Source organism: Scyliorhinus torazame, chromosome 3, assembly GCF_047496885.1.
Source record: "Scyliorhinus torazame isolate Kashiwa2021f chromosome 3, sScyTor2.1, whole genome shotgun sequence".
Classification (NCBI taxonomy): Eukaryota; Metazoa; Chordata; class Chondrichthyes; order Carcharhiniformes; family Scyliorhinidae; genus Scyliorhinus; species Scyliorhinus torazame.
The window spans coordinates 3315894-3333084 of record NC_092709.1 but is presented as its reverse complement, the minus strand read 5'-3'; the positions used below and the strand labels follow the sequence as shown (position 1 = coordinate 3333084).

The 17191-nt window shown below is 48.4% G+C and overlaps 1 protein-coding gene across 1 annotated transcript in view; it reads left to right on the top strand.

Moving 5' to 3' along the window:
- Window positions 1–16961, top strand: part of cisd2 (CDGSH iron sulfur domain 2) — a 22676-nt gene extending 5715 nt beyond the window's left edge. The window contains exons 2-3 of the mRNA XM_072495201.1: window positions 11017–11231; window positions 16647–16961. Coding sequence (XP_072351302.1) covers window positions 11017–11231; window positions 16647–16736 — 305 coding nt within the window. The 3' untranslated portion in view covers window positions 16737–16961. The remainder of the gene's footprint in view (window positions 1–11016; window positions 11232–16646) is intronic.
- Window positions 16962–17191: the final 230 nt, after the last annotated feature.

The window sequence follows — 17191 nt, the reverse complement described above, 5'->3', positions numbered from 1 at the left end:
GGAGGGGGGGAGATGGGGAGGGGGGGAGATGGGAGTGGGGGGGGAGATGGAGAGGAGGAGGGGGAGATGGAGGAGGAGGGGAGATGGGAGGAGGGGGAGATGGAGGAGGAGGAGGGAGATGGGAGGAGGAGGGGGAGATGGAGGAGGAGAGGGGGAGATGGAGGAGGGAGGAGGGGGAGATGGAGGAGGAGGAGGGGGAGATGGAGGAGGAGGAGGGGGAGATGGAGGAGGAGGAGGGGGAGATGGAGGAGGGGGAGATGGAGGAGGGGGAGATGGAGGAGGAGGGGGAGATGGAGAGGAGGGGGAGATGGAGGGGAGGAGGAGGAGGGGAGATGGAGGAGGAGGGGGAGATGGAGGGGAGGGGAGGGGGAGATGGAGGAGGAGGAGGGGGAGATGGAGGAGGAGGAGGGGGAGATGGAGGAGGAGGAGGGGGGAGATGGAGGAGGAGGAGGGGGAGATGGAGGAGGAGGAGGGGGAGATGGAGGAGGAGGGGGAGATGGAGGAGGGGAGGAGGGGGAGATGGAGGAGGAGGAGGGGGGAGATGGAGGAGGAGGAGGGGGAGATGGAGGAGGGAGGAGGGGGAGATGGAGGAGGAGGAGGGGGAGATGGAGGAGGAGGAGGGGGAGATGGAGGAGGGGGGAGATGGAGGAGGAGGAGGGGGAGATGGAGGAGGAGGAGGGGGAGATGGAGGAGGAGGAGGGGAGAGGGAGATGGAGGAGGAGGGGGGAGATGGAGGAGGAGGAGGGGGAGATGGAGGAGGAGGAGGGGGGAGGATGGAGGAGGAGGAGGGGGGAGAGGAGATGGAGGATGGAGGAGGGAGGGGGAGATGGAGGAGGAGGAGGGGGGAGAGAGATGGAGGAGGGGGAGGGGGGAGGAGGGTGGAGGAGGAGGAGGGGGGAGAGGGAGGGAGATGGAGGGGAGGGGGAGAGGAGGAGGAGATGGAGGAGGAGGAGGGGGGAGAGAGATGGAGGAGGAGGAGGGGGAGGGAGATGGAGGAGGAGGAGGGGGAGATGGAGAGGAGGAGGGGGATGGAGGGAGTGAGGGGAGATGGAGGAGGAGGAGGGGGAGAGTGGAGGAGGAGGAGGGGGGAGAGGGGAGGGAGATGGAGGAGGAGGAGGGGGGAGAGAGATGGAGGAGGAGGAGGGGGGAGAGAGATGGAGGAGGGAGGAGGGGGGGAGAGGATGGGGAGAGGGGATGGAGGAGGGGAGAGAGATGGAGGAGGGGGAGAGAGATGGAGGAGGAGGGGGAGAGAGATGGAGGAGGGGGGTGAGAGATGGAGGAGGGGGGGAGAGAGATGGAGGAGGAGGGGAGAGAGATGGAGGAGGGGGGAGAGGAGTTGGAGGAGGGGAGAGGAGATGGAGGAGGGGGAGATGGGGGAGGAGGAGGGGGAGATGGAGGAGGAGGAGGGGGGAGATGGAGGAGGTGGAGGAGGGAGGAGGGGGAGATGGAGGAGGAGGAGGGGGGAGAGATGGAGGAGGAGGAGGGGGAGATGGAGGAGGAGGAGGGGGAGATGGAGGAGGAGGAGGGGGGAGATGGAGGAGGAGTGAGGGGGAGATGGAGGAGGAGGGAGGGGGGAGATGGAGGAGGAGGTGGGGGTGATGGAGGAGGAGGAGGGGGAGATGGAGGAGGAGGAGGGGGTGATGGAGGAGGAGGAGGGGGAGATGGAGGAGGAGGAGGGGGAGATGGTTGGAGGAGGAGGGGGAGATGGAGGAGGAGGAGGGGAGATGGAGGAGGAGGAGGGGGAGATGGAGGAGGAGGAGGGGGAGATGGAGGAGGAGGAGGGGGAGATGGAGGAGGAGGAGGGGGAGATGGAGGAGGAGGAGGGGGAGATGGAGGGGAGGAGGGGGGAGATGGAGGAGGAGGAGGGGGAGATGGAGGAGGAGGAGGGGGAGATGGAGGAGGAGGAGGGGGAGATGGAGGAGGAGGAGGGGGAGATGGAGGAGGAGGAGGGGGAGATGGTGAGGAGGAGGAGGGGGAGATGGAGGAGGAGGAGGGGGAGATGGAGGAGGAGGGAGGGGGAGATGGAGGAGGAGGAGGGGGAGATGGAGGAGGGGAGATGGAGGAGGGGGAGATGGAGGAGGTGGGGGGGAGATGGAGGAGGAGGGGGGGAGATGGAGGAGGAGGGGGGGAGATGGAGGAGGAGGAGGGGGAGATGGAGGAGGAGGGGGAGGGGAGATGGAGGAGGGGGGGGGGGAGATGGAGGGGAGGAGGGGGGGAGATGGAGAGGAGGGGGGGGATGGAGGAGGAGGGGGGGAGATGGAGGAGGAGGGGGGGAGATGGGGAGGAGGGGGGAGAGAGATGGAGGAGGGGGGAGAGAGATGGAGGAGGAGGAAGGGGGAGAGAGATGGAGGAGGAGGGAGGGGGGAGAGAGATGGAGGAGGAGGAGGGGGGAGAGAGATGGAGGAGGAGGAGGGGGAGAGAGATGGAGGAGGAGGAGGGGGGGAGAGAGATGGAGGAGGAGGAGGGGGAGAGAGATGGGGAGGAGGAGGGGGGAGAGAGATGGAGGAGGAGGAGGGGGGAGAGAGATGGAGGAGGAGGAGGGGGGAGAGAGATGGAGGTGGAGGAGGGGGGAGAGAGTGGAGGAGGAGGAGGGTGGGAGGAGAGATGGAGGAGGAGGAGGGGGGGAGAGAGATGGAGGAGGTGGAGGGGGGAGAGAGATGGAGGAGGGGGGGAGAGAGATGGGGTGGAGGGGGAGATGGGGGAGATAGAGGGGATGAGGTGGTGGGAGGGGGGTTGAGGGGTGTGGGGGGGTTGAGGGGGTATGGTGGGGTTAGAGAGGGGGGGTGGGTGGGGTTAGAGAGGGGGTGCGGGGATAGGAGGTGGGTGGGGGGATAGGGTTTGGTGGGGGGGAGTGGCTAGAGGGGGAGTGGGTGTGGATTAGGGGAGGGTGGGGGGGGGAATAGCGGAGGGAATGTGGGAGGGTGGCTGAGAGGGGAAGAATCTGCGCTGTGGGACGGGGGGTGGCTTTAGGGTGCAGGGCTTTGGGGGGTGAGAGGAGGCAGATCCAGTTGAACTGAAGATCAATGTAATATTTTAAGGAAGATTTGTCCAAATATTTGAGGGAGGGGCACTCAGAATGACCTCCTAATTACTGAATAGGCAGCTCATACATACAACAATCATTGCACTTAAAATACTTCCTTGGCGTCATGCGCTTTTGGACATTCTGTGGTCATGAAATGCGTCATAGAAATGGAAGTCTTATAAAACATAGAACAGCACAGTGCAGGCCCTTCAGCCCACGATGTTGTGCCGACCATTTATTCGAATCTAAGTCGACCTAACCTACACCCCTTCAATTTACTGCTGTCCATGTGCCTGTCTAAGAGTCGCTTAAATGTCCTGAATGACTCTGACTCACCACCTCCGCTGACAGTGCATTCCACACACCCACCACTCTGTGAAGAACCGACCTCTGACATCTCCCCTATATCTTCTTCCAATCACCATAAAATTATGTCCCATCGTGACAGCCATTTTCACCCTGGGGAAAAATCTCTGGCTAGCCACTCTATCCATGCCTCTCATCACTTTGTACACCTCTTATCAAGTCACCTCAATTCCTCCTTCGCTCCAGTGAGAAAAGCCCTAGCTCCCTCAACCTTTCTTCATAAGACATGTCCTCCAGTCCAGGCAGCATCCTGGTAAATCTCCTCTGTACCATCTCCAAAGCATCCGTGCCAGAGACCTGGCCGCTAGGGCCTTCCCATGTAGATCACCCCCCCAACTTTTAAAATGACCATTGAAGTCTGAGCTAAAGTTCTCAATGATCCACAAAACAGCATGTGTTGAAAGAGCTAGTACAATGTGAGTGGGCCGAATTACCTCCTTTCATGCCGTGCTGTTTTAGAACTAGAGCCTGCGCAATAAACATTCTTATGTTAGACTAATATAGTTTGGAGGAAATACAGAAACGGCAGTAGTGTTTGTCAGTGTGTTGCATCTTTTGTCATGAAATATTTTTGCAAGCTAAAATCATAAGTCTTCGGGAGGAAACAAATTGTTCTGTGATGATGGCATATGGAATGTCTTAATTGAAAACATAACTGGGAAATATGTTATTTGTGGCTATAGTTTCCATTGCTTACAGTAGCAAAGTTGGCTAAAGCACTGTCTGGATAATACAATTTGAAAAAAAAGTTTATTTTTACAAATAGTGCAACAGAATATAGTGAAAGGGTAACATTGTTTAAAACAGGTACAGAACAAGAATTATTGCAAATATAGGAACAAACAAGACAGGATAAGGTTAGAACCATACATTTAAGGAACTAGTGTCTCCAGTTTTGATACCTGATTAATCTAATAATGGATTATAAATTGAGGGGGAAATGAGGATAAGACCGTATAGGTACGAAAGGATAACCGTTCAGGGTGCACACCTTCATATATTGCAAACACTAGACACACAATATTACATACTATACAGTGTGGTTCATGTAAAACCCAACAGGAGAAAGTCAGACAAGGTGGAGTCTATAAATTTAAGATAGGGATCCCACACTTTATGCATCAGATTCAGAATGGATGTCAGGAATTCCATAGTGATACATTCCATAACTAATTTCTGCCATTTTTGAACTGGGAAAGATATTTCTCACTCATCCAGGTACGGAGGATGTTTAAGCGAGCTGCAAAAGTCAGGATATTGTACAGCCTTTTTTCCCCATTAGTATCAGTAATTCTCCCATCTGGAAGACCCAGAATTAGGGACAAAGGATTAAACTCTTAAGATTCTGTCAAAGATATTCTCCAGCTTTCTGACTACACCCAACCAATACAATTGAATTATAGCACAAGCCCATACAGTGTGAATAATCATTCTTGACTGCCAGGCTCTTTAGGCACAATGGGGATATATCAGGATCAAACCTTTGTCCAAGGCTAGGTGTAATATGTAAACGGTGCAGTATCTTAACTTGAATTGCCCTCATTTTATTGCAAATAGAAATTTTATTGGCATAGTCCCATAAAGGAGAGAGAATGGAAGCCAGTTTACATCTTGTTATGGGCCAGGGCTTGGAAACTCCAATGTGTATGATGAAGTTCGCCTGACCTATAACAAATAGTTGAATTTGGCTGGATGAGCACAGGATCCTTCGCTTCAGGTGTGATCCATCAGACTTCCTAGATGCTTTTATCAAAACAAAGTTTATTCTAAGAATGTAGCTAACATATATAAAACACAGCAAGAATTTATCAATTACAAACATAAAGAAACTACAACAGCTACAGTAATCTATGTATATAACTCTTAATGAATCCCCCTTAGCTGTTCCAATTCAATACAAAATCCAATGAACCAAAACCCCTTTCAAGGACGTGGGCCAGCACACTGTAATCTCACTGGAATGGGACTGGTCCTTTCCCTGAGATTCTGATCCAGTTCCAGCCAGCAGATTCAAAACTCCCGAAAGCAACTCTATCTTTGCCACACGCAATGTGCTTTCAGTTCCCAGGAACAGCTTTAAAATGAAAACAGGGAAACAATGCTTCTCTTCTGCAGTGCAAAGCAACAAACCGAAACTGAAACCCAAAAACCTAAACCCCCCCCTCACCTGACAGCCACAGCCCAGCTCCACCCACAATTGACATCACTGAAGCCGTGCTACAAGTCATGTGGTAAGACCAAACCTTTCTTAAAGGGACACTCTCATAACAATCTCCCTTCTAATTAGTGAACTAATCTGACTCTGAGTATTAATAGTGGGTTTATCACAATTTGCAACACCAGCCTTAATATCTCCATAGCTGCAGAGGGTAAACTGACTGGTCTACCTTGATGTCCTTTATGAACGCAGAGTGCGGTGGATGCTGGGACAGAGTAAATTTAAGGAGGGGTTAGACAGATTTTTAATTGGTAATGGGTTGAAGGGCTCTAGAGAATGTGCAGGACGGTGGAGTTAAGGCCAGGATGGGATCAGCCATGACTTGATGGGCCAAATGGCCTAATTCTGCTCCTATATCATATGAACTTATGAGAGTTCCCAAACACCAGAAAAAGACATTAATCGTCGTGCTCCAATATTAGCGTCTCCCTTTAACAGGATAAATGACAAAATCAGATAACATCATAACGAGAGAGTCCAGATCAAAGTGTATACGGCTTTGAGAATTTGAGGTTCCAGAGCTGCTGATTATCAATCTAATTCCCGGCCCCATATGAAATTAATGAAGGCAGTAGCCATCGGATCATCGAAAGACTTGACTGAGTCGTTGGATATCACTTTAAGGGTCGCAAGATAATGCTTAATATAACTCACTCCAACTGCCTTGAGTTGCCTTTGAACTTCCATCGAAACCTCGATGCTTCAGCTGTGTCGCCATCAAAAAGATCTGGGAAAAGGAACTTGTGGATCCAGATCCCACTGTGCTTCGTTGTCTCCAGGGCCCTCTGGCAATTTTAAAAATTGTGTAAGGGAATGATGGGTCTGGGATGTGGATTGTCCCGTAGCCACAAAAAATAGGATATGGGGCACCTTTTCCACGTGAAGTGCCCAACACTGGATCATCAGGAAGACCAGCCACATCCCCGTTTTACAGCACTTGCTGCTATGTTCTGGTAAATGCGTAAAGGTGGCCAGGGACTGCAGGGTGTGACTGCAAGTCAGGCAGGTAAAGGGAACCAGCAGTCAGGAACTCAGGAGCCTCAGCCCTTGACCCTGTCCAACAGGTATGAGGCACTTGCTCCCTGTGTGGAGGGCGAACAGGGCTGCAGGAAGGATGAGTCAGCTGACCAAGGCATAATGGTTCAGCAGGCCATTCACGGGGAGGGAGTAAATAGGCAAGTTGTAGTTGTAGGGGATTCTATTATCAGGGGGATAGATAGCATCCTTTGTGAGCAGGATAAAGAGTCCTGCATGGTATGTTGCCTGCCCGGTGCTAGGGTGCGGGACATCTCTGACCGGCTTGAAAGGATACTGGAGAGGGAGGGGGAGGATCCAGTTGTTGTGGTCCATGTCGGTACCAGCAACATAGGCAAGTCTAGAAAAGAGGACCAGTTTAGAGATTATAAAGAGCTCGGGTTCAAATTAAAAAACAGGTCCTCAAGGGTCATAATCTCCGGATTACTGCCCGAGCCACGTGCAAATTGGCATAGGGAGGCAAGAATAAGGGAAGTCAACACGTGGCTGAAAGAGTGGTGTGGGAAAGAGGGGTTCCTTTTCATGGGACACTGGCATCGGTTTTGGGACAGGGGGGACCTATACCGTTGGGATGGTCTCCACCTGAACCGAGCTGGGACCAGTGTTCTGGCGAAAAGAGTAAATAGGGTGGTCAATAGGACTTTAAACTAGAGATTGGGGGGAAGGGAAAGTCAGGGAACCACGAGGTGAAGTAATCAGTGGGAAGCGTAGCTGCTTAGGAATACAAAAAAGCACGAAATGACAGAACTCAGGAGAGGTTACGATAGTCCCCATCCCACATAATATGACACAGTGTATGGAAAGGCTCAGTAAACCAAGGTCCATCACACTAAGAAAACAAAAAGGGACGGTCAATAGAGAATTAAAGGTGCTATATTTAAATGCGCGCAGTGTACGGAACAAGGTAGATGAGCTTGTGGCCCAGATTGTGACTGGCAGGTATGATGTGGTAGGCATCACAGACACGTGGTTGCAGGGTGTTCAGGACTGGCATTTAAACATCCAGGGATTCACAACCTATAAAAAAGACAGCGAGGGGGCGGGGTTGCCTTGTTAATTAGGAATTAAATTAAATCAATAGCACTAAACGACATAGGGTCAGATGATGTGGAGTCTGTGTGGGTAGAGTTGAGGAACCACAAAGGCAAAAAAGCCATAATGTGAGTTATGTACAGGCCTCCTAACAGTGGTCAGGACCGGGGGCACAAAATGCACCAAGAAATAGAAAGTGCATGTCAGAAAGGCAAGGTCACAGTGATCATGGGGGACTTCAATATGCAGGTGGACTGGGTAAATAATGCTGCCAGTGGACCCAAGGAAAGGGAATTCATTGAATGTTTACAGGAGGGCTTTTTGGAACAGCTTGTGATGGAGCCCACGAGGGAACAGGCCATTCTGGACTTAGTGTTATGTAATGAGCCAGACTTGATTAAAGATCTTAAAGTAAGGGAACACTTAGGAGGCAGTGATCATAATATGGTAGAATTCAATCTGCAATTTGAAAGAAAGAAGGTAGAATCAGATGTAAAGGTGTTACAGTTAAATAAGGGTAACTACAGGGGCATGAGGGAGGAACTGACGAAAATCGACTGGGAGCAGAGCCTAGTGGGAAAGACAGTAGAACAGCAATGGCAGGAGTTTCTGGGAGTAATTGAGGACACAGTACAGAGGTTCATCCCAAAGAAAAGAAAGGTTATGAGAGGGGGGATAAGGCAGCCATGGCTGACAAAGGAAGTGAGGGAATGCATCAAAGCAAAAGAGAAAGCCTATAATGTGGCAAAGAGTAGTGGGAAGTCAGAAGATTGGGAAGGCTACAAAAACAAACAGAGGATAACAAAGAGAGAAATAAGGAAAGAGAGGATCAAATATGAAGGCAGGCTAGCCAGTAACATTAGGAATGATAGTAAAAGTTTCTTTAAATACATTAAAAACAAACGGGAGGCAAAAGTAGACATTGGGCCGCTCCAAAATGACGCTGGTAATCTAGTGATGGGAGACAAGGAAATAGCTGAGGAACTAAATAAGACTTTGCGTCAGTCTTCACAGTAGAAGACATGGTTAATATCCCAACAATTCAGGAGAGTCAGGGGGCAGAGTTGAATATGGTAGCCATCACAAAGGAGAAAGTGCTAGAGAAACTAAGAGGTCTAAAAATTGATAAATCTCCGGGCCCAGATGGGCTACATCCTGGAGTTCTAAAGGAGATAGCTGAAGAAATAGTGGAGGCGTTAGTTATGATCTTTCAAAAGTCACTGGAGTCAGGGAAAGTCCCAGAGGATTGGAAAATCGCTATTGTAACCCCCCTGTTCAAGAAGGGAACAAGGAAAAAGATGGAAAATTATAGGCCAATTAGCCTAACCTCGGTTGTTGGCAAGATTCTAGAATCCATTGTTAAGGATGAGATTTCTAATTTCTTGGAAGTGCAGGGTCGGATTAGGACAAGTCAGCATGGATTTAGTAAGGGGAGGTCGTGCCTGACAAACCTGTTAGAGTTCTTTGAAGAGATAACAAATAGGTTAGACCAAGGAGAGCCAATGGATGTTATCTATCTTGACTTCCAAAAGGCCTTTGATAAGGTGCCTCACGGGAGACTGCTGAGTAAAATAAGGGCCCATGGTATTCGAGGCAAGGTACTAACATGGATTGACGATTGGCTGTCAGGCAGAAGGCAGAGAGTTGGGATAAAAGGTTCTTTTTCGGAATGGCAACCGGTGACGAGTGGTGTCCCGCAGGGTTCAGTGTTGGGGCCACAGCTGTTCTCTTTATATATTAACGATCTAGATGACTGGACTGGGGGCATTCTGGCTAAGTTTGCCGATGATACAAAGATAGGTGGAGGGGCAGGTAGTATGGAGGAGGTGGGGAGGCTGCAGAAAGATTTACACAGTTTAGGAGAGTGGTCCAAGAAATGGCTGATGAAATTCAATGTGGGCAAGTGCGAGGTCTTGCACTTTGGAAAAAAGAATAGAGGCATGGACTATTTTCTAAACGGTGACAAAATTCATAATGCTGAAGTGCAAAGGGACTTGGGAGTCCTAGTCCAGGATTCTCTAAAGGTAAAATTGCAGGTTGAGTCCGTAATTAAGAAAGCAAATGCAATGTTGTCATTTATCTCAAGAGGCTTGGAATATAAAAGCAGGGATGTACTTCTGAAGCTTTATAAAGCATTAGTTAGGCCCCATTTAGAATACTGTGAGCAATTTTGGGCCCCACACCTCGGGAAGGACATACTGGCACTGGAGCGGGTCCAGCGGAGATTCACACGGATGATCCCAGGGATGGTAGGCCTAACATACAATGAACGTCTGAGGATCCTGGGATTATATTCATTGGAGTTTAGGAGGTTGAGGGGAGATCTAATAGAAACTTACAAGATAATGAATGGCTTAGATAGGGTGGACGTAGGGAAGTTGTTTCCATTAGCAGGGGAGACTAGGACCCGGGGGCACAGCCTTAGAATAAAAGGGAGTCACTTTAGAACAGAGATGAGGAGAAATTTCTTCAGCCAGAGAGTGGTGGGTCTGTGGAATTCATTGCCACAGAGGGAGGTGGAGGCTGGGACGTTGAGTGTCTTTAAGACAGAAGTTGATAAATTCTTGATTTCTCGAGGAATTAAGGGCTATGGAGAGAGAGCGGGTAAATGGAGTTGAAATCAGCCAGGATTGAATGGTGGAGTGGACTCGATGGGCAGAATGGCCTTACTTCCGCTCCTATGTCTTATGGTCTCAAAGCTGTTTGAGTGAATTTGGTGAGCTCGGTTTGTAGGGTGTGGGTTGGGGGGTCACGTGTAGATTTTGGGTTGTGGGGGAGGGCGCGGTTGGTGTGAGTGATGACGGAGAGGTCAGTTGCGTGGTTACCCAGGAGTTAGACTAGGTGCTATCTGCCTAACGTTTCCTCTGTAACTATCCCGGTAAATGCTCTGAATCATTCAAAGTTTCTGACTGAGTTTTCGGAGGTTCTGGGGAGCAGGGGAAATCTCATCAAAATTCCAAACTCCCGGGAATTCCCACAGAGTCAGAACTTTGAGACTTCCGAGAGTTGGTGCATCTTGTGGGGTGCACCCAATTTCCGGCAATGGAGAAACTGGAAGATGTGGGCAATTGTTTACCGAACAAGGGGGGTGAAAACAGAACCGCCTCCCACCTTCATTGGCGGGGAGATGATGAATTGGTTCAGATGTGATCTGAGTTTATTCCTTCTCCTTTCTCCTCATCCGCTCCTATCCAAATTACGGTGTTTATTTTGTAGCATAGCTTTAACATCTGGTACTTCACTGCACAATCTGAGACTTGACAGAGACTTAATCCCCGTTTGCCTCTACCTAACGGTGGATTATCATATCTTTTCTAATGAAATGTAATGTTGTCCACAGTTGCAGAATGGCTGCGATTGCTGCCGTTCCTCGGAGTTCTGGCACTGCTCGGATACCTTGCCATTCGACCTTTCATCCCGCGAAAGAAACAGCAGAAAGACAGCTTGATTAATCTGAAAATTCAGAAGGAAAATCCCAAAGTGGTGAATGAAATCAATATTGAAGATCTACAGTTCACCAAAGCAGCATACTGCAGGTGTTGGCGATCAAAGACGGTAATGATATTGGGTGTTTTGTGGGGCAGTCTAGACAGAGGCATATTAAAAACTGATAGTGATGATAAAGCAAATGTCCCCTCTTCGACTTTTCCTGCTATTCAAGGCTGTAGAAAGGGAATAGTTTACAATCCAGTGCCTCTGCCCATAATTGTGAAGAGCAGGATGTGATTTAAAAATTAATATAAACAACAATAAACCTGACTAATTTTAGTTATTGGAAATATAACTGTTACAAGAAGTGAATAATGGGGTCTTGCTGTGACGGCCATGGAGTGAGTGGTCACACATTTGGTGGCTCCTGCTCGAGATGGATTCTTTTGGTCCTACCCCACCCGAATTGTGGGGTGTTTGATGGCAAAAGGTGCACAAGCACTGAGGGAATGTAATACCCCTCTGGTGGGACTGGTTTATGCTGATCGGAAGAGGAGTGCAACGAGAAAGGTGCAGCAGCTTGAGCAAGAGAGTAATCGTGGTATGACACAGGAGAACATGCCTGAGTGTGTGGGGGTGGGGGGGGGGGGGGGGGGGGGGGGGGAGCGCTACCCGTCCATTATTCAAGAGCAGCTGGTGGAATATTTCAACAGCAAGTTCCAGCAGCAAAGGAAAGAGGTCTTCGAGGACCTGGCTAAAGTGGTGGAGCCGCTTCGGGCAACGATTCAGCCTGTGGACTAGAGGCAGAAGACATGGTGCCTTTTACAGTAAACTCTGAGTTTGTGCCTCGGCCTGCTGAGGAAGACACGAGGCCGTCCTTGGTGGGGGAGGAGAAGGAGCAGGGATTGGGGGCCCCGATTGGGCTGAGGGAGGCGATGCACTGCGTAGGCTCGAAGCAGGCGGGGAAGGCCCCGGGGCCAGGTGGGTTTACAGCCGAGTTCTATAAGAAGTTTGGAGCGGAGCTGGGGCCCTTGCTTGTGGGGATGTACAATGTGTCAAGGGGTGGGAGGGTTCTCCCCTCCACATTGTTGCAGGCGTCCACTTTGTTGATTTTAAAAAAGGATAAGGACCTGGAGCAGTGTGGCTTATGCAGCCCAAATTTGCTGTTAAATGTGGATGCAAAAGTGTTAGCGTTGCGGATAGAGGACTGTGGGTCGGGAGTGATAGGAGAGGACCAGACGGGGTTTGTGAAGGGGCAGCACCTGTTGATGCATGTGGACAGGTTGCCCAATGTCATTATGGTGTCCCCGGAGAGGCAGGAGGTGGAAGTGTTGATGGCAATGGATGCGGAGAAGGCTTTTGATCGGGTTGAGTAGGTGTATTTTTTAAGGTGCTGGGCCAGTTGGGGTTTAGTCAGGGCTTCATGGATTGGGTTTGGCTGTTGTATAGGGTGCCGATGGCTCCTGCCGGAAGAACAGGATGAATTTGGGGTACTTCGGGCTGAATCCGGGGACTGGCAGGGGTGCACACATTCCCAGTTGCTTTTTGCTCTGGTGATTGTCGTTGGCAATGGCGCTCAGGGCGTCGAGGGGTTGGTGAGGGATTGAGCGGAGAGGTGTCGAGCACAGAGTCTTGTTGTATGCAGATGATCTTTTGCTGTATACCTCGGACCTGGTGCGGAGTTTTGATCGGATTATGGGGATTCGGAGGGAATTTGGCCGTTTTTCAGGGTAGAAATTGAACATGGGGAAATGGGAGGTATTCCTGATTAATGCCAGAGGGCAGGAGAGGGAGGCTAGGGGAGTTGCCTTTCCGAGTGGTGGGCAGTATCTCGGGATACAGGCAGCGCGGAGCTGGGTCCAGCTGCATAAATTGAATTTGGCACGGCTGGTGGATGGTATCAAATCGGACTTGAAGAGGTGGGATGTGTTGCCGCTGTCGCTGACTGGGTGCGTGCAGACAGTTAAAGTGACAATGCCGTCCAGGTTCTTGTTCGTGTTCCAGAATCTCCACATCTTCTATAAAGTAGTCTTTAAAAATAGTTTGTTGTTCTTAACTTTGGGAAACCCTGGGAATAGAGTCACTGTCCGAATATAATTACCTCTTCCCATCTAGAATTTCCTAGATTAACAATGGAAAGGACATAAGCAGCCAAACTGTTTTCAGTGGTGTCTGCCTTGTGCACGTTTCATACAAATGGTGATGAACACAAATCAAAGAGAACATTAATACAAAAGCAAAATATTGCAGATGTTGAAAATCTGAAATGAAACAAAATGCTAGATAAACCCAGCAGGTCTGGCAGGACATAGAGAAACAGTTTCAAAAAAATAATAAAAAATTTGGAGTACCCAATTATTTTTTTCCAATTAAGGGGCAATTTATTGTGGGTTGTGGGGGCGAAACCCACGCAGGCAGGGGGAGAATGTGCAAACTCCACAAGGACAGTGACTCGGGGATGGGGGGAACAGAGTTAATGTTTCGGGTCAGTGACCCTTCGTCAGCAATAAGGAAAGATAGAAATGTAAGAGTTCAAACCTATCTGAAGATATCTTTTGTTTCTTTACTATACCCATCACTGCTGCCTTTGGCTTTTGCACCATGAACCCTTATGTCATTTAATCTCTTCTGCCTTCTATCCTCTCACATATCCTCCATTTTGTTCATTCTCCTCCCCTTTACTTGCCGAATTATCTGCTGATCTTGCATGGCAGATTTTTGTGATTTATGCACGAGGACCCCAGAATTCCTCCCTGCTGCTGTAATCTTTCTTTCTTTAAATAATATTCAGCTCCTTTATTCTTGCTGAGAAGGTCCTGTGGCACACCGCTGTTTCTGAGCCGGTAGCTCCGGTTCGATCCCACCCCAGGACTTGGCTAAGGAAGATGCGTTCATAATGCGGTCAAGCAGGTTGAGAGTCAACCTGCAAATCCTTCCAAACGCGCCAATGGCTGGCGGTAAGAGCGGGAGAGCTTGATGAGGAGTGGCACGCTATAAGCCTCTGCCAACAGATTAGCGACCTGCTCCAGGGATTACGAGCTATGGAAACAGATAAAGGTGTGCCGTAGTGCATCACTAGGTGCGGGAAGAGAATTTGAATTATTCTTCCTACCAAACTGCACTACTTCACATTTTCCCGCATTATATTCCATCTGCCAAGTTTTTGCTCACTCACTTCACCTGTCTGTATCCCTCGGTATATTCTTTGCATCATCCTCACCACTTGCCTTCCCAGCTATTTGTCCAAACTTGGCAAGAGTGCATTCACTTCCCTCATACAAGTCATTAATGTATATTGTAAATAATTCTAGCCCCAGCACTGTTCCCTGTGGCATTCCTATAGTTACAGGTTACCATTCTGAAAATGCGCCTCTTATCCCAACTCTCTCCTATCAGTTAGCCAATCCTCTATCCATGCTGAGAGACTATCCCCAATACCATGTGCTCTTGTTTGTGTGGTACCTTATCAAATACTTCTGAAATCCAAGTATATTATATCTACTGATTCTCCTTTATCTATCCTGCTCGTTCCCACCTCAAAGAATTCTAATAAATTTGTCAGGCATGATTTCCCTCTCCTGAAGCCATGCTGACTCTTGATGATATGTATTTCTAAATGCCCTGCTAGTACATCTTTTATAATGGACTCAACATTTTCCCAATGACAGATGTTAAGCTAACTGGCCGATAGTTACCTGTTTTTATTTGTCTTCCTCCTCTTTTGAACAAAGGTGTTACAGGCTTTTCCCCAGGGTAGAGGGGTCAATTACTAGGGGGCATAGGTTTAAGGTGAGAGGGGCAAAGTTTAGAGTAGATGTACGAGGCAAGTTTTTTACGCAGAGGGTAGTGGGTGCCTGGAACTCACTACCGGAGGAGGTAGTGGAGGCAGGGACGATAGGGACATTTAAGGGGCATCTTGACAAATATATGAATAGGATGGGAATAGAAGGATACGGACCCAGGAAGTGTAGAAGATTGTAGTTTAGTCGGGCAGTATGGTCGGCACGGGCTTGGAGGGCCGAAGGGCCTGTTCCTGTGCTGTACATTTCTTTGTTGTTTCTTTGTTGTATTGGCAGTTTTTCCATCCTCTGGGACTTCACCAGGATTTAAGGATTTTTGCAAGATTACTACCCACGCATCCACTATCTCTGTAACTACTTCCTTTAATATCCTGGGATGCAACCCACCAAGTTCACAGATTGGCCTTTAGCCCCATACGAGTACTTTTTCTCTAGTGATCGTTCTTGTCTTTATTTCTCTTGCCCCTCCACTGGCACCTCATTTTTTTGCCCCTTAATTATTTAATATTTTGAGAGTGGCACGGTGGCATAGTGGTTAGCACTGCTGCCTCACGGCGCTGAAGACCCGGGTTCTGTCCTGGCCCCAGGTCACTGTCTGTGTGGTGTTTGCATTCTCCCTGTGTCTGCGTGGGTCTCACCCCCACAACCCAAGGATGTTCAGGTTAGGTGGATTGGTCACGCTAAATTGCCCCTTAATTGGAAAAACTAGAAAAATAATAATTTGGTATTTTTGGAATGTTATTAGTATCTTCCACCATGAAAACTGATGCAAAGCATTTGTTTAATTCCTCTGCTGTTTCCTGGTTCCCCATTATTTTCCCCCAGTCTCATTTTCTAAGGGGCCTGTGTTCACTCGGTGTTCACACTTCTTTAAAAAAATATATATATATAATTAGGAAGCGCTTACTGTCCCCATTACTTGGTAGTTTATCAGCTCCCTCTTTTATGGTATTCTTTTGATGTTTTTAAAACGTTCCCAATCTTCTGGATTACCATCAATCTTTGCCACATTGTATATTTTTATTTCAGTCTAATACTATCCTTCACTTTCTTTGTTAACCATGGTTGATTTATCCCGTCCCTAGAATCCTTCTTCGTCACTGGGATATCTGCGGTGGCACTGTAGTTAGCACTGCTGCCACACAGCTCCAGGGTCCCGGGTTCAATCCCGGCCTCGGGTGACTGTCTGTCTGGAGTTTGCACTTTCTCCCCATGGGTTTCCTCCGGGTGCTCCGGTTTCCTCCCACAGTCCAAAAATGTGCAGGTTAGGTGGATTGGCCATGCTAATTGGCCCCTTGGTGTCCAAAAAGTTACGTGGGCTTATGGAGATAGGGTGGAGGTGTAAGTAGGGTGTTCTTTCATGGGGCCGGTGTAGACACAATGGGCCGAATGGCTCCTTCTGCACTGTTGATTTTATGATTCAATTATCTCTGTTGTGAGTCACGAAAACGTCTGTCATTGCTGATCAACCATCTTCCCTGTTAAACTCCTTTCCCGAACCACTCCTGCCAACTCTGCCCTCGTTCCTTTATAATTACCCTTGAGTGATGTGATATTGTATTTCTCAGCATTTATATGGTTTAAAGTAATAATAAAACCAAGTTACCTCTGACACTAAACCCCTGAAGATAACATCAGGATGACAGGCTGTAAAATCCTTCTGTCATGACAGACAGACACACTGTGGGCTTCTGCAGAACTCTGGAATGAAAATTTGACTGGCCTGTATTTTTCTTTTTAGTTCCCTGTTTGTGACGGGTCTCACAACAAACACAATGAATTGACGGGCGATAATGTGGGTCCATTGATCATTAAGAAGAAAGAAGTATAACATTTTTTATTTTCTTTAATCATGGAATAATGTGTTAAAGATAATTTGTAAAATGCAATCATAACATTTGATTAGATTATTAATGTATCTTTACAGTAACATTTGTACAGAAGTTGTAAAGCTTGTCATTCACAAATGTCTAATGTAATTTGTCAATGTACAGTTATCATAATTGGGGCATCTACTTTCTAATCATGATTAAAAAGACTAAAGTAATTGTTTAAATTGGGTTGTGATTTTATTTTATTGAGATGCAAGTTATTTTTGAACATTGTAGTTTCTCAATGTCGTCACATACAGGTTGTGTACTAAAGCAACGGACGTTGTCTTATTGAACAAGAAATACTGATGTTTATGAAAGTCTTGCTGCTGGAGTACAAATAATTTTTAGTTGCTATGTAAATGTAGCTAACATTTTGTCATTTTCAATCTAAATCATTGAGTCAGAGGCTATC